The sequence below is a fragment of the Andrographis paniculata genome, unplaced genomic scaffold (assembly GCF_009805555.1).
Source record: "Andrographis paniculata isolate CXL003 unplaced genomic scaffold, ASM980555v1 Contig21END, whole genome shotgun sequence".
Taxonomy (NCBI): Eukaryota; Viridiplantae; Streptophyta; class Magnoliopsida; order Lamiales; family Acanthaceae; genus Andrographis; species Andrographis paniculata.
The window spans coordinates 4,411,071-4,436,572 of record NW_026137502.1 but is presented as its reverse complement, the minus strand read 5'-3'; the positions used below and the strand labels follow the sequence as shown (position 1 = coordinate 4,436,572).

Genomic DNA, 25,502 nt, shown 5'->3' with positions numbered 1-25,502 from the left:
AGCACACATCTTTCCAAACATATGAAGGAAAGAAAAGAATCATACAGGAGGAATATGAATAATTGCTCATGCAAAATAAGCTATATATAAGGAATAACTCTATCACAGTGAGAACAGCAGCAGATTCTTTTATCTTCTTGTACTCTGATTTTTTCGTAACAAATAAGATTTGGAAAACAATTGAGTTTGGCTCAATCAGGTACGAATCCCATGTGATAACAGCAACAAGGAAACTTCAACTTCGATAAGAATAGAATCCGTAGCATTTCCAACACAAACAGACAGTAATAGAATCCATGGGAAATGCAAGCAGTAAAGGGTAAATAAACAGGGCTGTGTTCATCTAAGCCGACTGCAACTTATTTCTTCTCATCACCAGTACAAGATGAGATTCAATACCAATCAAAAAAACTTATATGATTCATCCAATCAAGGGCACTCCTTCTCATATACGTCACTCGCGTATTTCCAGTTCATGACTTTCCATACATTCTTGAGGTAGTCTGGTCTCACATTTTTGTACTGCATGGTAAGAATTAAATAGCCAAATGAATAACTGGGAAATGCATAATGCCAGTGAGCATAGCAAGACATTAACAAATGAAACAAAGCGAGCATGGGTTCAGGAATCTTCACCTGCAAATAGTAAGCGTGCTCCCAGACATCAATACCAAGTAATGGAACCAAAGTAGGTACTTTAGAAACCAAGGGATCCTGTACCATGTAATGGATGAGTACATAATTCATCATTATCTTTCATATACTTTTAACAAAGAAAAGCCATCTTAATTCTAACTTAATCTTGCTCCAAAACCCTCAGACAAGTGTTCCGATTTGTTATTTTAAAATAAAGGGCTTGTGCAAGGATGCCGATCATTTTTTGGTGAATATGAATTCAATCTTATGGATTCTTACATCTCAAACTTCAGTATTTAATTGGTAATCATGAGCTGACGGCTGATGAAGTATAAAAAAATGTTACAGAATAAAGAACAAAGATAAGTGGAACTTTGAATCATAACAATCTTTCCCCTTCCACCAAGAATGATATAAGCAATGATGCAACCAAAGAGAGTAAAATTTTTCATTGACATTATGTCACATTTCTTACTTGATTAGGAGTTGTTTCAACCACGAGGCGCTTCGATTCTTTGTCCACACCAAGCCACTGCAAGATTATCAAATTATATGGCAAGCCAATAACAGACGATTAGTCTCTAAGAAGCCATGTTTGCAGACATTCACCATATACAGAAGCTGACAAGATAAAAAATACAGAAGCCTCACCACCCATCCAGAACCTTGTAGGGCAGCACCTTCAGCACTCATCTTCTGTACAAGAACATCCAAGGAGCCAAAATGATTATCAATAGCCGAACCCAAAGACCCCTTGGGCGGCTCGCCACCACCTTCCTGCAGAGAGGTTTCATAATTACAAAGATATTTGGCATAATTCCACAAATTGCAGGACTGCTAAGATTCGAAATCCCAAAAACAAAGATAAACTTACTCGCACGGATGCAAGATTCTTCCAGAAAATTGAGTGGTTAACATGGCCTGCAGGCAAGCAATACCACACTGAAATTACAAAAGATACAGTCTCTACTATCCACAAGAATGCCCCCATAAGAAAACACAGTACAAGAATTCCAGCAAGAAGAAAAACTGCTGCATACAAATGTCATAAAATCTACATATAAAAAATTCACCAGGTGAATGCCTAAGGCTAAATCCTAGCTCATGAAAGAGGCAGTATCATTCTCTCTGCAAATCAAAACCATTGGCGTAAAAATCCATCCAATGAACAAGGATAATACAATCCAAGGCCATAGAATTTGTAGGCCATTTTCGTTTTTCTGATGTATCCTTATCGTTTTCAGAATCTAGCATATTTCATCATTCCATACATGTATTCATCATTCCAATTCCCTTGCAATGAAAGGACCGAAACGACATTTTCAAACCCGATCCAAAAATCTAAAATTAACACCACCAAAACAGAAGTAAATGAAATCTGACCTCCCCCATTGAATTTGATGGCGCTTTGCAGCTTGACAACGGTAGAGGCGTCTCCTTTGGAAATGGCGCCATCGAGCTGCTCGAGCGCTTTATTGTAGTTGGTTATGTAAGTCTGGTGATGCTTCTGGTGGTGGAGCTGCATGATCTCGGCGCTAATTGCTGGCTCAAGAGCGCCATAATCGTAGGGGAGATCGGGGAGCGAGAAGGTCTGCAGGCCGCGGATCCCAATTGGGAGTGCCCTTAGGGTTTTAGAAGCAACTAGGGTTCGCAGCGCCATAGCTGAGTGTATTGGAGCTTCTGAATTGAGGCGGAAGAGAAATGCTGTTACCAGCAGTTGGATTGGATGTCTTTTTATTTCTATTTCTGGGCAGGAATTTTAACATAATAATAATAATAACAATAATAATCATCATCAAACATCACAATAAACCATCCCGAATACATTGGATCTTTGAATAAAATCTTTTGACTTAATTTTTTTTAAAAAAATGTTTTATATATTATTATATTTATTAATTGGATAAATTAATTGATTCACAATTTTATATATATAAAAAAAAATTAAAATTTTGAAATTGATTAATAGTAGAACCTACAAAAAATGGACACAAGACAAGTACATGATAGGAACCCAAACCTCTATATTTTACCAAAAAAAAAAAAAAAAAAAAAAAAAAAAAAAAATTCAAATCAAAATACTAAATATACAAATCCTAAATAATTAGTTATTTGATTATTACTTAATTTGTAAAATTTTTAAACAGATAAATAGATTGATTTTGTGTTAATCTGATCCATTTTGAACGGATCAAGTTCCCTAATATTTTGAATTATTATAATTAGGTTATGAATTATAGAATTATAGAAATAACATGTATATATAGTAATGAATACTAAAGTAATTAGTAAGTAAATATTATTTTCATAGTAATTAATTAATATTATGTTTATGTAATATAATATTATTAACTAAATATTTTAAAATCATATTTGAATCTTACTACATTACTTTATAAATATTATATTAGATGTTAGATGTATTTTAAAATCTTGAGTTAGGTGCATTTGCTTTCGATTAAAATGTTTTTCAATAGTATTAAATCAGTTTTTAATAAATTATAGTATTATTTTTTTATAAATATATTTAAAAAATACTAAACATAAACTTTAATAACACTTTTTTTAATAAAGACAATTGTTTTTTTCTAATTTCATCCTAAGCGTCACAATTAATAACATTTTTAATATAATATAAAACAATTTTAAAAAATAAAATTTGATTTAATAACAAAAAATATGTAAAAACCTATTTCATTTAAATAATATTATTTATTTTGATTTAAATAAATCAATAAAAATCATATACAAAAAGAAATAGAAAAAAAAAGAAAGAAAGAAGTGAAAGTACATGTAAATAAAGAAATGCAAAGCTATGTCTTGTCAAAGCACAGAAAAATCATCAATCAAAGCACATTGAAAAATCTTCAAACAGAGTTGCAAGACAAAAGGCTATTCATCTTACAATTCCTATTTCATAGAAAACCTTATTTTAAACGAAGATTTTGACAAACTTAGAGCTTTGTTGGCAAAACTTGGGCTGTTGAATTAGTCTGTGTCTGTTTTAACTTTATAGTAACTTGCTTATGCTAAACAAGTCCAAATTTCTATCCAAGTTTTTCAACTCGAAAGAACAAACTCAAGCTAAGTATTCACATAAAAGAGCTAAACTCAAACATAAAAGTGCCAATATCTATATAAGATTGAAATGAAGGAAAACTATTAAGATCGAAATGAACATACCTGATAGACATACAACACAGGTGATGGCACTTCAATCCCCGACCATCGAGCATTGGGAAATCAAAAAGACAAGCGTGCTAGCGCACATCAAGCATGAATGATAAGAAATCAATATTTTTACCCAAGTACCAAAGAACAAGATGAAGATTCCCATGATACTTGTAATGAAGTATTCTGTGAAACAGAGCACCTCTCACACCAGAAAGAAATTGTCAGCCAAATCGATCACACAGCACAAACAGCCAAAGTGATCATCACAGCAGAGCAAAAAAAAAAATGTCTATTACAGGAAATCAGTTAAGAAGAGAGATGGCCAACACCACAGGAAGCCAAAGGGCAAACCTTATGTAATCCAAATAGGATCGTTGTTTTCTCCTCTGGTTTTTTGAAACCTTGGAAATGTAGATGGTGTAGCCTCATTCTGAAGTCGTACAGAAACAACAAAAATGATGAAGTTTCGAAACAGCAGCATCAACAAAGCATCTGGAGAATATCAACATAACTTTCTTGGATCTAACACAAAAGTGCATAGATCGGAACACAGGCATTTCACAAGCAACTATTGTTGTTTTCTCTAGATAAACTGCAAGGGAGGTTCCTAACAAAACTTCGGCCTCCTGTTAAAGTGATCTAAAGTCTTTTCCTGTGTAGTGATCACAAACAGATTATTAATTATGATCACTACTGACTATTATATAGTTAACTTTCCTATAGCATATATTTTTTCCTCTACTTTCGCCTACACTTAGATCCATTATCGTTCCACATGTGCATAATACATCCAAACAAACTTGGAAGCCTGTCTATGACCAAAAACCAATTTGAAAATACTAGGATGAAACCTTAACAAAATCTCCCACAGAAGCTTTTAAATGATTAAATAGCATATGTAAGAATCCAGAATTTATATCTCTACAAGCTAATTTGTCAATATCTATTCTCCTGTACAAAATTTGCATTCTACACTTGTTGAAATGGAGAACGATTCCGAGGACCACAACCATTGCCCAAAAATTCCATGGCAGAAAAATTCAAGATCAAAGAAGAAGGGAAGGAGGATAAGAGAACGAGTGGAGGAAGCAGCATCTTCTACAGAATTTATTGGTCGAAACAGGTAGGCATAATGTAAATAAAGATTGATCTCTTTTCCTTGCTTCAAATCTATTTCAGCTTAAGTATAAAAAGACTTGCTCCATGCTCATGAATGCTCTAAATATATGTTGCTATGACACATATTTTGATTTTCTCATGGAAACACGGGTCTGTTTCCACTTAAAGTCATCAACAACCAAAGTTATCCCACATACTTGAAATAAGGTGAGAGAAAGATTGCAAATATGTAACTGTGTGTGCAACTGTGTACATTTATACACATACACGAGAGCAAGTGGTTTACTCAAAAAATTATGAAATTGACTGCTCCTTTTCCAATGTCATCAAAAGTCTCAAGCAACTATACCATGTGCTCAACAATCTTTTAGTGAACCTTATTAATTCATGTAACCAGCTGCGCGAAAATCAGAATATAAAGGTATTGTCAAAGTTTTGGCTACTATGGAGTAATGAACCATTCTTCATATGACAACAGACAATAGCAAAGCAGCAAACACAGGATTTCACTTTTAAGAAGATCTCCTAGATGTAAAAGAAGAAAAAGAAAAAGGACAGGAACATCCTATCCTTTTTACACATTTAGCTTAATCATAGTTGTGGTTTTCCTTTACAATAATCACATTACTAGTTACTAGAAGTTGGAGAATTTGTTCCACGTCTTGGTTATAATTACACTTTCAATCAAAATAGCATAAGAAAATAGCTTGGTAGAAAAAAATTTCCTTTCCAAACATAGAAAGGGTGTTAGTTAATGAATTAGGACCACATCTCATTAAGATTTTCTAAAAGTAAATAAGAAAGATAAAAAGCCCAAGACAGAAAATCAACAGGTAAATTTTCTTTATTATATTACAGAACTCATTCACACAATTAGGATAAAAAATACATGAACTTCGAAGAGCTTTTCCGAAAAAAGAGCGATAATAGAGAGTAGCGCATGCCACAATTAGGATAAGAAAATATCTATATAAACTTGGAAGAGCTTTTCAGAAAAAAGAGAGATAATACAGAGTAACGCATGCAATTTATCTTAAAAACAAAAGTCTACACCTGCATTTTACAATGTGAATGGACAGAACAGCCCTTTCCTATCGACACTCAAAATGCCTAAACCGTGCTTTAGTAAATTGTGCCAAATTTTTGACTAGGAGAAAAGTTTTTCTATGAAAAGAAATAAATTTAGCATCATATTATACATATGAATGACTACATTAGGAGCGCTAACCATATTTAATGAGTTTGAAAATATATAGTAACGACAGGATTTACAGCATAACAAGACACCAACCACAATCAATATCTCAGTAAAAGCTGAACTACCTACCCGTGTGTAAGCACATAGAATTCATCGTATCCTATCACAATTCAGAAAATCTATTTCAAAAATGTAGAAATTTAACACGTTCCATACATGCAAGGCGTTTGATGACATACGTGTACATCGAAACCGTCAACTTGGCACCTAGTATTAGGCACATTGTAAATAGACGCTACCAGTTATCAGAAGCGAATATCACGAGGAAGAGGAAGAACAAGCGCTCAAGATTGAAGGTTTTCTCATCAAACTCTCTTCATCGCCACCATGTTCAACTTCTTGGTAAATCGCAAGCTAAATTCATCTACGATTTTTCCCATTAATTTTCGGTCAGCAATTGCAGCATCTATCTTTATTTGTCTAATCAGATATAGAAATTTGATGCAGGTTTCGGAAAAGCTAGCAACCTTGGCCAAAATTGTGTGGCCTATAATTTTCACAAGCCTGCTCATGTATTCAAAGTCTTTCATCTCTACACTCTTCTTGGGGTATCTTGGAGATGCTGCATTGTCTGGAGGCTCGTTGTCTCTTGGCTTTGCCAACATAACAGGGTACTCTGTTCTCAAGGGCTTGGCTATGGGAATGGAACCAATATGTCATCAAGCATATGGGGCAAAAAGGTGGCCTCTAATGATCAGTGCCTACAGGAAAACTCTCACTCTTCTCTTATTTGCATCCATTTTAATCTCCATGTTGTGGTTAAACATGGAGCCTATACTTGTATGGATGGGTCAAGATCAGACCATTATTTCAGTGGCCAAGATCTATATAAAGTTCTCAATTCCTGATTTGATAGCTCTTGCAAGTTACCACCCCCTTAAGACATTCTTGAGGACTCAGAATATCAACAGGCCTCTGACCATATCAATGACAGTGGCCATGCTTCTTCACTATCCAATCAACTACTTTCTAGTTGTATATCTAAGTTTAGGTGTGAAGGGGGTTGCACTAGCCTCAGCCTGGAACTCGGTCAATATAAATCTTGGCGTGCTGATATACCTTCTTCTATCAAAATCTGTGATCAAACCTTGGAGTGGAGGCACAGATGGCGGATTCTCTGATGGATGGAAGTCACTGCTTGCCCTTGTATGTCCAAGTGTTTTGTCTGTTTGCCTAGAGTGGTGGTGTTACGAAATATTGATACTGCTTTCCAGTCTAGTAAAAAACCCACAAGCCAATGTTGCAGCGATGGGCATCTTAATTCAGACAACAAGCTTCCTTTATGCATTCCCATTTTCCTTGAGCTCAGGTTTGTCAATACAGGTAGGCCATGAGTTAGGAGCTGATCAGCCAGAAAAGGCAAAACAGACAGCTATTGTTGGTTTCATGGTTGCGGCTCTATGGGGAATTCTGGCTTTCCTTTTCACCATTGCCATCAAGGATGTATGGGGTAAACTTTTTACAAGTGATGCAATGATTCTTGGTCTAACATCAACTGTCCTTCCTATATTAGGTTTTTGTGAATTGGGTAATAGCCCTCAGACTGCTGCATGTGGGATTTTAGTGGGCAGTGCTCGACCCAAGATGGGTTGCTGGATAAACTTTGTGTCTTTCTATCTCATTGGCTTACCAACTGCAGCTTTGCTAACCTTCCAGTTCAAAATGGGTTTTGTTGGACTATGGTATGGACTTGCAGCAGCACAAGCTTCATGCATATGCATGATGATTTGCACCCTCATCCGTACAGACTGGATGCAGCAAGCTAGCAGAGCAAAGGAGCTAACTCGGGAGAGGGAAGACGGCACTAATGACTTAGAAGGCCCTCTGTTACAGTAAGCATATTAGCTGGCAAATCATATCTATAAGCCTGAATAAAAAGAGTTAGGAGGAGAGCCTGTCGTAGAAGTCTATATTGTGTGTTAGTCAACAAATATGTGTGTGTGATGCAATAAATTGGGCATGGGCCCAAGTTCCTTGTTTATCTAGCAATGTGTCTATTCAGTCTCAGACAATCTCTATAGGCCATGATAATTATAATATTTTGCTTACCTGTTAACTGATCAAGCATCTACTAATATTTGATGTGATGTTTTGAGAACACATTTTATATGTAATATATTAAATTAAAATAGGTATATGATGTGAATTTTTTCGGTGGGGGGTGGGAAAGGAATTAAATTACTGTAAATGCATAGTGAAAACATGGGATGCAAACACAATCAAAAAACCTCATTCAAAAGCTTGTTTGTGATTAAAATATCTAATATGGAATATGCCCGAGCAAAAGCTTTTCCTTATCTTCATCAAAGTACGAGGTGTTGTCAGCTAAAAAGAATGACACTGAAGATTGTTCGTATGTTATATATGAAGTTTGTGAGCATTTCTTTAAGTCGCGCAAACACTTATAGAACAGAGGCTTTCATACTGACCTTAAGCTGGCCCTTGGATGCCACAAAAGAAGTTTGAAAATTACTCATTGTAAAACTCTACCACAATAATCCTTCATGCACTTAAAATGCTTGTTGGTTCCCTAACTATGGCCTTTGGGACATAAAAACCATTTCACTCTGCCAGTCTCCACATGTAAAAGGGGATCAAGTTAGCTTCCTCTGTCTGGATAGATGGCATATCAAAGAACATAGGATAGCATACAAACTACATTTTTTATAACTTGATTTATTTTAGGAATAAAATTCTAAAGTTGGACAAAAGGCAGTAATAAGTACCTGATGTGTTGAAGGGGCTTCTGATTTAGCCTGATTCTCATGACTGCAATAATATATATATATATATATATATAAAATCATCCCAACTAATGCAACCATTATTCTAAATATGTTCCTCCAACCAAATGAATCAAGAATTAAACATATCCAAATTCTACCACAAGGTACATTGAGTTGCCAATAACTCGATAAGTGACAGTAGACATCTTTCATATCACAAGGAATGTGCTATAATTAACAGAAATTGAGATCGGGCAAGCTAAAGTAACAAAGCCCAGCAACATCAATTATCAAGTCAGGTTCAGAGACAGAGCATAACAAAACATAGGAACAAATATAATACCTTTGTATTGCTTACCACTACCCGTGGTTTGTATTCAAAGGCAAATACATTTTGATTGGTCAAACATCTATCCAGAATGGCCCTGAGATAAGCAAGTTCTTTGATGAAGACAAGATTGAAGATGTTCCTTATATTTCTTCTGCATGGTATTGTTGGCCATCTGAATGAAAATGGTTAATAAGATTTCTAACAGAAAAAAAATATATATATATATATATTAGAAAAAAAAAAAGAAAAAGAAAAAGTGATAGTGCTGTATTGGGAGTTGAGGGTGTCAAAAGAAAGCAAATTATCTTAGCACAAAAATGAGAACCAAAACCATATAAAGTTGCGAGTAGATCATTATGACAAATATAATTGAACAAACAAGTCAATCTGCCACCAAGCGTTGATACTGCAATAAAAATATTCATTGATCAAATTCAAAAGAAAGCTAGTGAGCTTAAGCCTGAATACAATATGAGTGTGATAACAAGTGCAAGGAGAGAGAGATAAGTGCACAAGGTATTGAGCCGCAGATCAGTAACAGCTGCACTGTCAGCACCTATAAGCAATACCACCAAGGATATCTTAATGTTGTTACCGCAAGAACAACTAAATAAATACAAGAGATGTAAATATCAGTAAAATTAAAGCAATTCTGTATATTAAAGCTATCTGAATCGACTTATTCAAATATTAGCATGCATAGAGTATTAAGTTAGAGCCGTGGGAATCGAGATTCAGTTCACTGCCATCAACAAAGTTATCAAAGCATCAACAATCGTTCTTGTTGCATCAGGCCACAGTCTACGACTTGCGGTGGTTTTGGCATTGAAGAACATTTAACCAATATCATTTGCAATTAGGAATTATATAAATTATCATAAAAAATCCCCACAACGAAAATAGAAATTTGTCCTGGGCTTGGTAGTAAAACACAATAGACAAAAAATCTTAAATTAGGAGTATAATAGACCAAATGTATATCAAGGAAGCATAGCGTACCCTTCTTTGTAATAGATAGCATACATGGATATTTTGTTTAACAAAGGGGTTTATGATTGCTAACTTTGTCATCCGGCAAGACAGTTAAGAAATCAAATAAACACATCAACGTAGGAAGTGAAAACAACACTAATGAAGTACAATTTGTTGGGAACACACACAAGAGAAGAGAGAGAAACAAATAACAAGACACGAGAATTTCCCGTGGTTCGGTCTCACACAACAGACCTACATCCACGATCCTAAAACGGGATAATCCACTAAAATATTTATTACAATTTTGCACGGATAAAATTGCAAAACCCTCCTCACAACAACTCACCAATCTCAATTTCACTCTCTCTAGTTACTAAAGAAAAAAGTTTGTTGTCATATATCTTAAAATAGGACCCAAAGGGGACAATTTATAGGAGTTAATGCCCCTACCTTTTTATCTCCTACCTTTTTATCTACTTCTGATGTGAGACATGGGAAGTTACACAGCACCATTACCTGATAGAAACAAACTGAATTGAAACCTAAGCCGACGTTTAATATCCAATCGATATCCTCTTTAAGATCCCAAACCCAATAACAGTTTGGAGTTCAATTGGTTTGTGCTCAAAAGATTTCATACATAACATCAACAAAGAGAACATAAAGTAATCAACAAGTGCCAGCTTCTCAAAGTAGTAGTGCATCAACATATAGATCAATTTTCCACGAAAATTTGTAGTAGAAAAATCATTAACTCTATAACCAATGATGAAAACAAATTTCTTCACTCCATTTATTTAAACAAAGTGTAATCAGTGATACAAACACTACATATATCCCACAAAATGCCTCAATAAATTGAAACCAAACTCAAGTGACGTCTCTGTTCATTCAAAAATTCACCGGAACTAAAGTCATCATTCATTCCCATCAATAACAAGTGGCTCATCAAAAGTTAAATGCAAACTGATCCTACTTTTCCAAACCGTAATTCATAGGCCTCACTCATCTTCACTGCCATCTGCAACCTTATTCGCTCCCGCAAATTTCGAAATGGCGAGCAATTTGCAACGGAAAACTCACGGCTTACTCGAACCTGATACGACCATGGTAACGCGCGCGCAATCTGCAGGACAGTGTGTGAAATTCGCTGCTTTCAGTTAGGGCAATGAGCTGCGCCGTGGCCATCGACTTGTCCAACTCCCGTGGCGCCGTGCAAGCGTGCGTACCGCCATGATTGCTAAGTGTAGAACGTCTTCAGTCGATCCTACGGGCTGTAGAGAGAGTGGTTTTTCGAGATCCAGTAACTTCCAGCTCCAGATTGATCAACACCGTTAGATTTTAGATGAACGGTTCCGATCTGTCTGGTACGTCGGGCTGGGATTGGTCCGTGGCATTTGGGCTCTACCTTCTTGGTTCCCGGGGCTGCGTTTTGTTTGGGAGAGTCAATTCAAAATTGTGATTCGAATAGTTTTAATCGGAATAATTATACGATATTATATAAATAAATATTGATATAATATTTTGAATATAAAATTAATTTTTAATATAATATAAAAAATAAAAAATAAATATTTAATTTAATATTTTTAAATAAAACTTTTTTAATGAATAATAAAAATTCTAACCAATCCTCCAAACAAACACATCTCTCACGTCATGTATTCGAATAGTAAAGAACGGGCTGGTTTCTTTTGATTAGTTTAATGAAATATTTTAGTAGAAAAAAATATATATGATTTTATTTTTTATTATGATCGTGAGAATTCACATACAGGGATTGTTTGGTTGGTGTATTTGGTGAGATTCTACTAGATTTAGATTTTAAAATCCTAAGGAATACATGTTTAGTTATAAAATTGATAATGAAATTTTAAGTACATAAAATTTTAAAATCCTGCAAATGCAGGATTTTTCAGCAACAGTGTACCCACTATTACTTTAAAATCTCAGGTAATTGTATTTTTCATTTTACTATTATATCATTCCATAAAAAAATTATATTTATTTTCCTTTTTAATATTAAATGTATATAAATATATATAGACTTTTACATTATATTTTATTAGTTTTATAAAATATAATATTATATTTAAGCATACTACTACAAATCATATATTTATTTATAAAAATGTTATATATATTTAATTCTTTTACTAATGATAATTTAAATAAATTAATAATTTAAAATATTAATTAATAATTTAAATTTATTTTAATGATGTATTAATTTTTTTTTAGTTTTTTTTTTAAAAAAAATAAATATGAGAAAGAATGTCGATAGTATAAGATATACTCCCTCCGTCCCACGTACTATGTCCACGTTGTTGTTCTGTCCCACATACCATATTACTTTCATTTTTTTTAAAATGATTACACACTTTAATCTCATTTTAAACTTTTTAATTTTATTTTTTTAAAAATTTTAATTAAACTAATTAGTTATCTTAATCTTAATTTATAATTATTTATATTATAAGATAATTATTTTTACCAATACATTCTTAATTATCCTCCTAAAATACCGTGTCTACGGTTGTAGCAGACACGGTATGTGGGACGGAGGTAGTAATTAAATTGTCGTATTTTTTAGAGTATAAATTATATATTACAGTATATATTACACCATACTAATATGGATATTTTTGTCTTTTTTACTACAATATAATATAATACTAATATTTAAAAATTTACGTGTAAAAGTCAAACGTCACCCTTGTTGCAGGACGGATGGAGTATATATTTTTTTTGTTTATGTTACTTCGGTGTTTAAATAATTTTTTTTATTTTATATTTTGGAACATTATACTTTAATACAAAATCCTTTAAATATAAATTTACAGAAAAAAAAAAAATAATAACTTTGTTTCAATATCTTTTAAAGATAGAATCTTAATAAATATTATATAAAATATATAATATATATTTATATTAATATAATATATATTTTATTTACATTCTAACATAAAAATGTAAATTCATAAAAAGAAATAAAGGGAACAAATACGAAATTACCCACTAAAATTAAGATGTGTTTATGGAGGGTTTGAACATTTTCGGATTGAATTTTATATTAAAATATAGACAAATTCGAAAACATGCGTCACAGGCTTTTCCAGAACGACGTCGTGTCGTCTTCCTAATTTTCGTTTGCAGTCAAGGCGAACTCGCCTCAAACGACAACTTTCAGCTCCTGAGACACCAACGGAGGAATAATAATTGAACCACCCCCTCGATCGATTCCATTCAAGTTGTGTTCGCGGTTCGATTCAGGTCAGCAGAGAAAAGGTTCAAATTTTTAAGAGCTCTGCGAATTCAGTTTGGTTGGTTATGTAAATTTCCAGTTTTTACATTTTGGTAGTTTTGTATGATCAGAAAGATTAACTCCTGAAGATAATGCAGAAATGGAGAATTCAAATTCTGAAGATATATGCAGCGTCGAGCCGATTGGTGATGAAAGAATCGGCGATCCGGCGTCGACGAGTTCATCTTATAGATTGTTCGGGCGTCAGGCTACTGTTCATCAGATGATGGGTGGGGGCAGAGGTATACACTAAGAAAGTTATTCTGTTTTCTAATTTGATTTACATGAAAATTGCAGCCATTTGAAAAATGCTACATGGTTCTGCACTTCTTTTTTCCATATGAATTTTGTTACCTTAGCTTGAGCTAATTCGGTTTCTGTGATCTAGGAAGGGTTTTCGGAAGTTCCTGTTTATTGTAACTAGTCAAATGTGTGGCAGCTATTGTTTAACTTAGATTGTTTTGTTAATATCCTGGAATCTGATTAATATTATGGTAGTTATGTTAAGCATGTATCTTGTTATTTGAGGAACAAACATTCCAGAGGCTTAGTTATATAGACTTCAATGCCCTCTCACACACAAGACTGATTTTTTTTTTTAAGAATAGTGTGTAGACTTAATTGTTCATTCCATTTTCCTAACCAAGTACACTGTTAGGTACAGGAGACATTTGAGAACTGAGATCATACCCTAAATTAAGTTTGATAGTTACTTTGGTTTTTATAGATCTATGAACAGATGTTGGGGATGCTACGTGGAAAGATGATTCTTTTGGATCATGGTGTTCAAGTGTGAGTTTAAGTACTAGCTATAAGTGATCATATTAGGCTGAATTGATGAGCATGATTTTTATAGGTTTTGCAACTTTTGCCTGCTTACGAAAATTCTTATAAATCTTTATATTAAAAGTGATGAATCGTGTGTGACAGATCATGCTATCATTTTTGATGCATTAAGTTAAGAACTAAAAAACTATCTTCTTAGTGTTCAATAGAGTAATATTGAAAAGAGGAAGCTATGTTTCATAGCTAGTCATCTTAACTTTTTGGAATTTCCTTGATAAATAAATTTTCTTGCAATAATGATTTTTTATGCCATTCATAAAATGGACATATGCAGTGTTTGAAGGAGGAGAACAATGGCTACTAACAAACATTTCACTGAAGTGATAACTAAAAACCAACATACTAATTAACCTATGGATTATTCATATAGTTCATAAATGGGTTGGTTTTTGGTTCTGCTAAGCACTGTTCCATAGCTGTGTTCATTTTACTTTTGTTTATGCTTCTTAAATTATTGAACTGGTCTCACCTATGTTTCCTATCTCCCTTTTGTAGCTGCTGATGTCATACTTTGGAGGCGTCGTCATATGTCATGCGGCATAATTATTGTTGCCACATTTTCCTGGTTGTTAATTGAGCGTTCAGGGATATCATTCTTATCGCTTTGGTCAGATATCTTGCTAATTTTAATTGTTCTGCAGTTTCTTCGGGCAAACTATGCTGTCTTAAGAAAAAAGTATGATGGCTGTACCTTAAATTAGCTATATGCTCTTGTATTTTTTCATTTTGGATTCTCATCTATGATCCTTTTTTTGGCTTTCACAGACAACTTAAGACCCTACCCGAACTTGTTCTATCCGAAGAAATGGTAAACAATGCTGCTGCATCATTTCGTGTCAAAATCAATTACATGCTGCTTATGGCTCATGATATTACTCTTGGAAAAGATTTCAAACTCTTTTTCAAGGTTAGTGTTTTATTAATATTCAGCATTTTAATCAGTGTTTACTCCATCAATATGCCTCTGTGCTCCTGCACATTCCCCTTAAGTTCATCTTTGCCACCATAAGAAATGTAACAAAAACATCGAAAAAGAATTACCTAAGATAAAGACTTCTAGTTTATTATCAATTCACAACAGTGTTCTACTTTGCTAAAAGTGCCAAAGTATATTTCTTTGATATGCCAGGAAAGAAAGGTTTAACATTGGTCAAGAGAATAGTGCTGATGTAGATTAATCTTTCTTCGTTTTCAGCACAAGTTAGAGTTCTTACCATAAAACACACACATATATAAATAAATGAGTTCAGGGAATTGTCCTTTTTGGGGTGACATTGGAGGATGGGAGATGCAAAGAGTGCCAAGTTTTATCTAGCAGTTTTAAGTTCCATTTGGGCTGACATGAAGTTTATTTTGACCATTATATTTTTCTTCTTGGTGGTGTGGATGTAATATTTGGGGTTGCATGGTTAGACACGTTGGAGGAAACATGGTATTGGTAGACCATATAATAAAATCTGAGGTTACCAAACAATAGGTAGCATATTCGGGAGACCCAACCCTGCGCCCCCATTGTGGTTTCGTGCCCTTTTAGAAACAGCAATACTGCTCTGAATGACAAAAGTCATGGCTGCATTCTGTGTTGGAGGACATTTTAGCCGTGTTGCCACCCCATTAATCATCACATAGAGTTGTACCCTCTGGGTGGTCCTGTCTCTGCCGATCCCTTTCATTACCAACATTTTCAAAAGGGTGGTATAGAGAAAATGCTCAATGGCACACTAAATGCAAGTATAGTCGGCAGAACTTGATTATATTCTGCAGCTCAAAGTTACTGGCGAAGAAATGTGGTTATTGGAGAGATAATTCGTTGCAAGCTCTAGAGCTTGAGAGAGAGAGTCCCTATGGTCGGTCAATGTACATTCAGTTTTAGGATCGTCTTTCCGACAGCTTTTAGTAAACATCCATTACATTGTTGTTATTGTTTCTATTTTCAGTAGGCTGAAGCTTCCTTAACAAGCGACACTCCATTTATGGAAAACATTTTGCATTGCCTTTCTTCTGCTATCCGTTTATACGTTTTCCTTCTTTATTAAGTTCTCTGAAATTTTATGTAACTCCTGTTATCATTCATGACGGATTTTTGCTGCACATCTAAGTCAATATACTTTTTCTTCAAACTTGTTTATTATGTAATGTGTAGGAATGAAAGTATAAGTTTCTTATGGAGACAGGCTTTAGTTTAAACTGCATCTAACGTTAACGAACAAGTAAATGCACATGCATCATTTTATATTGTTGCATTATTGTTTAATTATTCCATAGAAAGGAATTAGCTTTGCAGCTGTAAAATTTGCAGGTTGTGATATCTTTGTGGATTTTGTCTGTGATTGGTGGCCTTATATCTTTCTTCACTCTTGCATATACAGGTACGGTGATTACTCTTTGGCCTTTATCTGTGCTAACCACTACTATTCTATTCATTAAATCCTTCGAGTTTGTTCCCTTGGATTTAAATGCATAGAAATCAATATTTACATTATCTTCCCGACACGAAGAGTGGACTTACTTGAACATACTGAATTAGTAATATGTAGATGTAGGAGCATCTCTTAGAATGCTTGTGTTATTAGCATATGATAAATATTTAGTTATTATTTTTCAAAATAAATTATTGTAAAATTAGTTTAAGAATCACCAACAAATCTTGATTGTTAGTACTGCTATCAAACTATTATGGATATATCAAACAAATTATGTATGTATGTGTAAACATGTGTGTATTTTCCAAATTATATATATATATATTCTAATTGTGTCAATTGATTATGATCTTCATTAGTTTACATTTTCTGGATCTAAAATCAATTGACTGCAGGCATCATCATTTCAATAACAATCCCAGTTCTCTACGACAAATTCAAAGACCAAGTGGATAGCTGTGCTGGGATGATTCATCGCAAGTTTTCCAAGCACTACAAGATTGTGGATGAAACTTTGCAAAGCAGACTACCTAGGACATTATCAAGAGACAAAGATTCTTAATCGGAATTAGCTTTCAAGCACTACAACATCCTTCTTCCGACTGTGTAGAAATCACAAATGCCAATGCCAGGTTCCTTTCCCTTTCTCTGCAATTTGACTGACCAATTGTCTCTTGATTCTATTATATAGTCATAGGCAGCTGAAGAAGAGTGTCGAAACAACTTAATCATTTCCAATTTGTTTTAGGACAAATAAAGCACATGGATGTTGATGATGCAAAATTTAAAGCCTCTTCTTAACCCTGTTTGTATATGCTAATACTGTTAATCGATTCTAGATATTCGTGAGCTCGATAAGGTTTGATTTGTTGAGGCTTAAGCTTAGGCAAGTAATTATATTAAACAAGTCGAAGTTCGATAAATACCCAAACATTTAGTGAGCCATGCAATTCTAAATGAGAAGTGCAAAGTTTTTCATTTTTATTGTGTTAGGTTTGTTGATTGACCTACAAAACTCAGTATAGATATAGAGGTTTTTGAAGTTTAAAGAAAAAATTGAAAGTAGGACAAAATTATTATTCGATATAATGAATAGTGTTTAAACTTCTAAAAGCAAGAATTTTTGTTGTAACATATACTTTGTGTTGCATTTCATGGATTATACTTTATTTGATGGGTGATGAGTAGCATTTAGTTAAGTTATATATAGATATCTAAAGATGCATTTATTCCAATTTAACATTAAGTTAATTTTATAAAATTTAATTAATCAATTTCCCTGGAGTATGTTTTTCAGTTGTTATTAGTAAGCAAGCAATGGTGATGATATGAATTAGAGAAATAATTTAGTATGAAAAGAAGAATGTTGAATAAAGGGCCTACCCATGTTAGGGCCACATGCAATGCAACTCCCACTCCCTCTTAATAATATGCTTATCTTTTCAAATCTATTGAATAATAATAATAATAATAATAATATAGCCTAATGTTTTGTCTATCGAATGGTCCATTCTTTGATGCCCAAATCCAACAAATGTTGTGTTAATATAGCTTGGGACAAAAGTAGCTCTCATGTCTTCAATTTGTTATTTATTATGCAATTATCTTAATTTTTTTTAAATAATATATATATATATATATATAAATCGCGTGTATATCATTCCTCAAAGTAATAAGAATTTGGATCACCAAAAGAACATACAAATCATAATCAGACATATTGCTGTTAAGATTTGGACAACTACCTACATGTCTCTAATTTGTATTTCCAATTTTTATTTTTTGCATTATATATTAATTTTTTTACTGTTAAAAAAAAAACAAACAAACAAACTCAACGATGTAGGAGAGTTAAAGTTCAGAAATAAAAGTTTCTTTTTTTACCTGCAGACTAAAAATAATAAAAGTTAAGACAAGATAGATGCGCAATACATTACAATTACAGTTACAGTTAAAATTAAAATTACAATTACAATTACATAACATCATACTACAATGAATACACACAACAGAAGACCAAACCAGACCAAAAGTTAATCAGCAGCCATGAAAATAAAAATGAAGATTTGAAGTTTAACAAACAAGAAAATATGTCAAAGAGCTTCACAGAGGAACCAGTGAAGCACCAGTCAATACCATACCAAGAACACCGGCGGCACGAATGAAAGATAGTCACATAGAAATGGAATAATTAAATAATTCAATCAAGAACACGAACAAGGCCGGCGACAGTGACCTAAGGACCTTAGCAGCACGACGACAACGACAACAAAAACAGAAAAAAAATGAAAAAATGACGAACTGTAACGAATCCCCGGATGTTAATCAACACGACGACGCGCGCACGGTGTCAGTCTATAGACAGTTAAAAACAAATCGAATCGAAGGAATCGACAAAAAATTACAAAGAAAAGAAAAAACTAAAAAAAAAAAAGAACCTGAAATCAGAAGGTGCTGCTGCTTTCACTCGCCGAGATCGACGGGCCCTCAGATTTCACCGGATGCGAGTTCCGGCTTCCGATGTCAAGCCCTTGGAATCCATGCTGAAGCTGGTCGGAAGGAACCCGGACATGGCCACCACCGCCGCTACCAGCGGCGGCGGCAGGCGAGAGCATCTGGTGGCTTGAAATTGGGTGGAATTGCGGCATCTGCATGTTATCGTTTTGAGTCGGTTGGGGAGGGGCGAAGAAGGCGGCGGACTGGCTGTAGGGAATGTGCTGCATGGCCAAGTTGAACGTATCGGAGTTCGTCGACATTTCTCCGGTGGCGAGCCTCAGCCGCTCAACTTCTTGCTTTAGGGCTTCGTTCAGCGCTGCACATTTTTACGGTGAACTTGTAAGGCTCGATGGATTTTTCGATGGATATGAAATTTATGTAAATTGGATCGAGGGGTTCAGCTTACCGTCGCGAAGCTGGGCTTGCTGCTCCATGGCTTGTAACCGAAGCTTGAGCTCTGTGTTCTCGTTGCTCAGTCCCGTCGTATCTCTCTGCAACAAAAAACGGATTCCGTCAAAATTTCATCTGCTGAGTTTATATCAATTTTCGCACAATTTTTTACTATTTAGACTTTACCTTCACCGGAAAATATATGATTTTTTCTCTCAGAACATCACATTAAATATTATTTAAATAAAAATCACGTACTTTCAAACTCAATTAGACTGGAAATTAGGAAATCGAGGAAAACAAACAAGAATACAAAGATTTGTTGATACAATTCGATCATGATGATCTACGTCCTGGAGCAGCTAACCCATGTATTTTCACTAGTAATTTCAGGTGTGAATTACATAAAGAATACATCAAAAACATATATAGAAGTATAGGTCAAAACTCTAGTACGCTATAATCACATATAGTAGCCATGATTGAAATTTTCTCTGAGGCTATAAACGAGCATTCGTCAAAATCAAACTTTTTCCGAAGATACAAACAAGCATCCATCCAAAATCAATTATTATTTCTCCGTAAATGCAAACGAGCATCCACGGTAATCGAAGTTTTCATTTTTCAAAGATATATACAAGCATCGAAGGCAAACTTATAACAAGTCTAATTCCACATTTTTATATCCCTCGGCGTTGGCTAATTACATAATTTGAAATTGCCGGGGAACTTCACCGAGCGAATCATCATAAATTGATCTCAAGTCAGAATATTTCAAAACAACGGACTTAAAACAACTGATTGAAAATCCTAGTCGAGACAAGCAAAACTATGTCAATGAAAACGAGCAAATTTCCAAGGCCGAATACCTGAAAGAGTGTGAGTTGTGCGGAGAGAGTCGTCGCCTCAGTTTGAAGGGTCTGAACTTTTCTTTCTAACTCGGATATATACCGAGCCTTTCTCTCCTTTGATCGAGCAGCTGATTGTCGGTTCGCCAAAATTCTGCACGACAACATACGACAAAAATACCATAAATGCATCGCTCAAACACCCCAAAACAACGATATTCAGACATGGAAACACACTCCAACTACCGACAACATTAGTGTAATAATCTTCGCACAACCACAAAATCGAACAACAACGGATGCAGTAGCTTGAAACGACGATCATTCTATTCTAGTTGCCATAACTAACAATCGAATCCAGCCGTAAATTACAGTCCCGATCTGAAAATCAAAACCAAGATCCAGAAAACATACCACATTGTCCGAATTCCACAAAATTGTACAAATTCATGTCAAAATTCAATCCATTGTTCATCCCAAATTTTCATGCCGTCAACAAACAAACACACAAATAAGGTAAAAACCACAAGTCAACCCACTCTAAATTGCACAAAGATCCATCTCAAGATCCATCCAAACAAAAAAATTAAAATCAGCTAAAATTAGCAAATCGACAACGTTAAATCACAACCCCAAAAAAGCAAAAATGTAATGAATGGATAGAATTATAGTAGTAAATTAATTAATTAATAAAATAAAAATAATAGAGTAGTAAAAACCTTTTGGCGCGCTTGGGATCAATGGTCCAGAGCTCGGCTAACTTATCCGGCGCCATGGCTTTCTTAGCTTCAATGCTCCGCTCATTCATGGCGAGGCTGGAGCCGTCGACGGAATTGCTGTGCCTGTGCCTCGGCCGCGGCGTGGCCTCGACGTCGGCTGAGCCGTTGTCAAAAACGGCGGCGGCGGCGGCGGCGTCGGCGATTCCAGATCCGGCAGCGGCGCCGCTGAGCTTCTCGATGTCCATGTAAGTGGAGAACAGATCGTCCTCCGATCCCATCTCCTCGAAGCTCCCCGCCGGCGCATCGAACGGGTCTCCGACCAGATCTAGATCCTCCGGCAGCCGGAAGTTCACCTCCGAATGCGCCCGCCGGTGGTGAGCCGGCCGCATTGCCGAATTGAACGCCTGCTGCTGCTTCGCGTTCGGATCTTGCTGCTGCTGCATATTTATTTATTTTTAATTTTTAATTTTAATGGAGTTTTGGCTACGGCGGTTACTGTTATTGCAGAATGGGATTGGAATTTGGAAATGGGGGCTGGCTGCTAACTGTTTTTTCTTCCTTTTAGGCTTTCGGGGTTGACGAGGAATTGTGGATTTTTCTTACAGTGAGTGAGAAGGGAGCGGTGGTGAGGGTTGAAGATTTCGAGGTCCTGCGGTTATGGCGGATGCCTTTTTTTTTTGCTTTTTTACTTTTTGGGGGCGTAATTATGTCGGGAGGTGAGGGTTTTGTATTGACTCCCGGCTTTTGGTTGTTGATGGACGGTCTGGATTTGTTCTGGAGTCGAGATCCCGGGAGTTTTGTGAGGGGAATTTGGATGGATGGAAGTATAAAACTACTGACCCTTGATAAATCTTTGACTATTATTATAATGTTTTCCTGTTGGTTGTAACTTTTATTTATAATTTTTTTTTTTTTTAAAAAGGGTGGAAATGAAATTTTGTGAAAGTTTGAAGTAGTAACCTTATTGTCACATTCGACTCTACACTATCTGATTATTTATTTCGGGAGACAATATGTTGTATTATTTGAAAATATATATTGTTTTTTCATATTATAAAGTATATTTAATGAATATATTTCATGTGTTGAAATTAATTGTAATAAATATATTTCCTCCGTCTAAAAAAATATAGTCTTGTTGCATTGGACACTAAATTTTAAGTGATAAAATAATAAATAAAGTGGAACAAACCAAACTAATAATAGTGGACAAATAAGTTACTACTGGAGAAGTATTATTTTAGGAATCTTTTCGGAGTTAAATACATTGAATTTGATTTTGTATTTTAATGGAAATATGATTATATAGTATTATCAACTTAGGAATATAAAATTAGTCACATTATTATTATTATTATTATTATTATTATTATTATTATTATTTTATATAATATGAGAATTCGCAGTGTTACTCGACAAATATGTTTTTGGATGAATCTTTTGCCGAACCTATTACTCCTTTCGTCTCAAAAGTATAGTTTTATTATATTGAACACGAGATTTAAGGAATATTAATATTATATTGGTAGTTGGTAAAAAGTACGAATAAATAACTTTTTTGCTCTTGTGAGTATATTAGTATAAAAAATAGTGGCAATTGTGTAATAATAATAAAAAAATAAAAATAATTTTATGATGATATAGTTATTTATCAAAACGAGACTATTGTATTGGAACGTATGGAGTATTATTATTATTATTATCAATGAGACACGACACATACATTAAATGCTGCAAATGAACATAATTTGGTTATGTGATGTTTGTAGGGTAGGGCAGTGTTTGGATAGGCCTGGATGTTTCAATATTCCCTCTTATTGATCCAAACCTTCATTTTGGAGTTTTAGAATAAATAATAAAAAATTAAATATTTGAGTTAATATTTAGTGAATGAGAATATATATATATATATATTATATATATATATATATATTCAATGCTATATTTAAAAGAAAAAAATAAATTTAATCATCACAATAATTTCAAAATGAAATAATTGAGCATTGAGAGCATATTTATTCAAAGACCGCACTAATACAGGTAAAATATGATTCTATTTCAGTACACATCGAAGAGTATCTCCATGTTTCTTGCTCTGCTTCTATTTCAGTACCTCTCTGTGCCAATTTCTTGTTTCTACATATATATATTATATTCACACTCTCCTCCTTTGGAGCTTATCCACACTTGTTACATATTCATATGTATTTTTTGTAAATAAGATTTTTGGTTTTAAAAGTATCTTATGTGAATGTCCTTTCCTATCAAATATAACAACCAGTTGATAGGGACGTAAACATGATTTTATTACTTTATGCAATATGTTTAAATAAATGGAAAGCATAAATGTAAAAGAAAAAGAATCAGATACGATCTTCTGATCTCTCTCGTATGCATCTAAAAAGATTTAAAATTGATATTAGTATATATACATAGAAAATAAAAAGATAAGATTGAAAGCTGGATCTTGCATAATTTATTTGTAAATTGTTAAATATATTATATTTCAATATTAAAAAATCAATGATCAAATATGGTAGCAAGCGAATTCTTGTGCCATGAAAGAGCATATCTAAATTGACTATGAATTGTTATCCAAGTAAAAAACAAACGATGAAGTAGTAGAAATTTAATTAACGAACAGAGAAAATGACCCCATAAAGGAAAGAATACATTCAACAATCGAAATTAATCACATTCATTGTTCAGAATGAATTTGACACAAAATCTATGTAGGGTGTGTTTGTTTGGGGGTTTGGATTTTGAGTTGGGATTTGAATAGTAAAAATTTTGAATTTGAATAGTTGTATGATGTGATATAAATAGGGTTTGATGTGATGTTTTGAATGTAAAATTGATTTTTAGTGTAATATAAAAAATGAAAAATAGATGTTTGATTTGATGTTTTTGGGGGGAAAAAATTGGATGAATAATGGAAATCCACCAAAATCCTTCAAACAAACACACCCGTAGTATTTTCTAGTTCCAATTATTGATCGTGGACCTCAGCATGCATCATTTTAAATAAACTATCTAATACGTTATATTGCCCGAAAAGTTAGATAACCAACACCAACCATATCAAAACAATTGACTGTTCTGTACACTATATTACAAAACGACTAAAATCCAATTTCTAACATATTATTACACACGCATATACAAAGTCAAATTAAGAAAAGATATTCCCCAAGACGACAATTAACCAATTTCATAACTAAACCAGTCAATCAAATTCATTAGCCGACAACAAATTTCTGAATTAAGTAAAAGTGGACAACTTGATATTGAAGCTCTATTATTATTATTATTATTATAATACATACTTGTCGTTGGCTAATGAATTTGATTGACTGGTTTGGTTATGAAATTGGTTAATTGCGTCTTGAAGAATATCTTTTTTTTATTTGACTTTGTATATGCGTGTATAATAATATATCAGAAATTGAATTTTAGCCGTTTTGTAATATGGTGTACAGAACAGTCGATTGTTTTGATATGGTTGGTGTTGGCTATCTAACTTTTCGGACAATATAACGTATTAGATAGTTTATTTAAAATGATGCATGCTGAGGTCCACGATCAATAATTGGAACTAGAAAATACTACATAAACAATGAATGTGATTAATTTCGATTGTTGGATGTGTTCTTTCCTTCACGGGGTCATTTTCTTTTCTTGTTAATTGAATTTATACTACTTCATCGTTTGTTTTTACTTGGATAACAATTCATAGTTAATTTAGATGTACTCTTTCATGGCACAAGAATTAGCCTACTACCATATTTGATCACTGATATTTTAATATTGAAATATTGTATATTTAACAATTTATAAACAAATTATGCAATATCAAGCTTTTTAATATTATTTTGTTATTTTCTATGCATATATACTAATATCAATTTTAAATATTTTTAGATGCATACGAGAGAGAGTAGCCGGAAGATCGGACGATTGAACTCATAATATGGAGTATCTCGTCCTTTTTCTTTTACATTTACGCTTTTCATTTATTTAAGCATATTGCATATAGTAATAGAATAATGTTTACGTTCCGGGACATGCATGCATTAATTATGTGTAGATTTTATACTAACTTGTTTTTTAATTGTATTTATTTTGTAGGTAAAGTTTTTGGGAGACGAGAGGATCCGCAAAGATCTTTCGAACTCGATTTCAAACCAAGGTAAGTGATTTTAATATTATTTTTTTGTTTCCTATGCATATGTACTAATATCAATTTTAAATATTTTT

The 25,502-nt window shown here is 33.8% G+C and overlaps 4 protein-coding genes and 1 pseudogene across 6 annotated transcripts; 2 read left to right on the top strand and 3 right to left on the bottom strand.

Moving 5' to 3' along the window:
• Window positions 1–216: 216 nt before the first annotated feature.
• LOC127244872 (superoxide dismutase [Mn], mitochondrial-like) lies at window positions 217–2,362 on the bottom strand. The gene is made up of 6 exons (XM_051265434.1): window positions 2,020–2,362; window positions 1,511–1,557; window positions 1,288–1,413; window positions 1,112–1,168; window positions 637–714; window positions 217–522 (listed from the first exon to the last, which is right to left on the bottom strand). The coding sequence occupies exons 1-6, from the start codon at window positions 2,294–2,296 to the stop codon at window positions 430–432; spliced, it is 678 nt and encodes a 225-aa protein (XP_051121391.1). The 5' UTR covers window positions 2,297–2,362; the 3' UTR covers window positions 217–429.
• Window positions 2,363–6,216: 3,854 nt separating this feature from the next.
• On the top strand, window positions 6,217–8,326 carry LOC127244879 (protein DETOXIFICATION 53-like). The gene is made up of 2 exons (XM_051265458.1): window positions 6,217–6,529; window positions 6,635–8,326. The coding sequence occupies exons 1-2, from the start codon at window positions 6,515–6,517 to the stop codon at window positions 8,021–8,023; spliced, it is 1,404 nt and encodes a 467-aa protein (XP_051121415.1). The 5' UTR covers window positions 6,217–6,514; the 3' UTR covers window positions 8,024–8,326.
• LOC127245064 (UDP-xylose transporter 2-like) lies at window positions 8,327–11,454 on the bottom strand (annotated as a pseudogene).
• A 1,877-nt stretch (window positions 11,455–13,331) lies between these two features.
• On the top strand, window positions 13,332–17,734 carry LOC127244881 (reticulon-like protein B16). Of its 3 annotated transcripts, none has more exons than XM_051265460.1 (6): window positions 13,332–13,492; window positions 13,622–13,765; window positions 14,865–15,045; window positions 15,135–15,276; window positions 16,669–16,738; window positions 17,188–17,734. In XM_051265460.1, exons 2-6 carry the CDS (start codon window positions 13,624–13,626, stop codon window positions 17,352–17,354), a joined length of 702 nt encoding a protein of 233 aa, XP_051121417.1. In that variant the 5' UTR covers window positions 13,332–13,492; window positions 13,622–13,623; the 3' UTR covers window positions 17,355–17,734. The 3 variants fall into 3 exon arrangements, with proteins under 3 accessions (XP_051121417.1, XP_051121418.1, XP_051121419.1); XM_051265461.1 differs by having other exon boundaries at window positions 13,332–13,507; XM_051265462.1 differs by having other exon boundaries at window positions 13,332–13,542.
• A 1,009-nt stretch (window positions 17,735–18,743) lies between these two features.
• LOC127244880 (transcription factor RF2b-like) lies at window positions 18,744–21,939 on the bottom strand. Its single transcript, XM_051265459.1, has 4 exons — window positions 21,246–21,939; window positions 20,548–20,680; window positions 19,695–19,779; window positions 18,744–19,604 (listed from the first exon to the last, which is right to left on the bottom strand). Exons 1-4 carry the CDS (start codon window positions 21,686–21,688, stop codon window positions 19,237–19,239), a joined length of 1,029 nt encoding a protein of 342 aa, XP_051121416.1. The 5' UTR covers window positions 21,689–21,939; the 3' UTR covers window positions 18,744–19,236.
• Between the last annotated feature and the right edge of the window lie 3,563 nt (window positions 21,940–25,502).

Excerpts from the sequence above, each read along its gene's own strand:
- LOC127244872 (XM_051265434.1), bottom strand. The coding sequence starts at position 2,296 with ATGGCGCTGCGAACCCTAGTTGCTTCTAAAACCCTAAGGGCACTCCCA. Across the intron at positions 1,558-2,019 it reads CATCAAATTCAATGGGGGAG|GCCATGTTAACCACTCAATT; the intron begins GTCAGATTTCAT and ends GCTTGCCTGCAG. Across the intron at positions 1,169-1,287 it reads TACAAGGTTCTGGATGGGTG|TGGCTTGGTGTGGACAAAGA; the intron begins GTGAGGCTTCTG and ends ATAATCTTGCAG.
- LOC127244881 (XM_051265460.1), top strand. The coding sequence starts at position 13,624 with ATGGAGAATTCAAATTCTGAAGATATATGCAGCGTCGAGCCGATTGGT. Across the intron at positions 13,766-14,864 it reads GATGATGGGTGGGGGCAGAG|CTGCTGATGTCATACTTTGG; the intron begins GTATACACTAAG and ends TCCCTTTTGTAG. Across the intron at positions 15,046-15,134 it reads TATGCTGTCTTAAGAAAAAA|ACAACTTAAGACCCTACCCG; the intron begins GTATGATGGCTG and ends TGGCTTTCACAG.
- LOC127244880 (XM_051265459.1), bottom strand. The coding sequence starts at position 21,688 with ATGCAGCAGCAGCAAGATCCGAACGCGAAGCAGCAGCAGGCGTTCAAT. Across the intron at positions 20,681-21,245 it reads GATCCCAAGCGCGCCAAAAG|AATTTTGGCGAACCGACAAT; the intron begins GTTTTTACTACT and ends GTTGTCGTGCAG. Across the intron at positions 19,780-20,547 it reads CACAACTCACACTCTTTCAG|AGAGATACGACGGGACTGAG; the intron begins GTATTCGGCCTT and ends TTTTTGTTGCAG.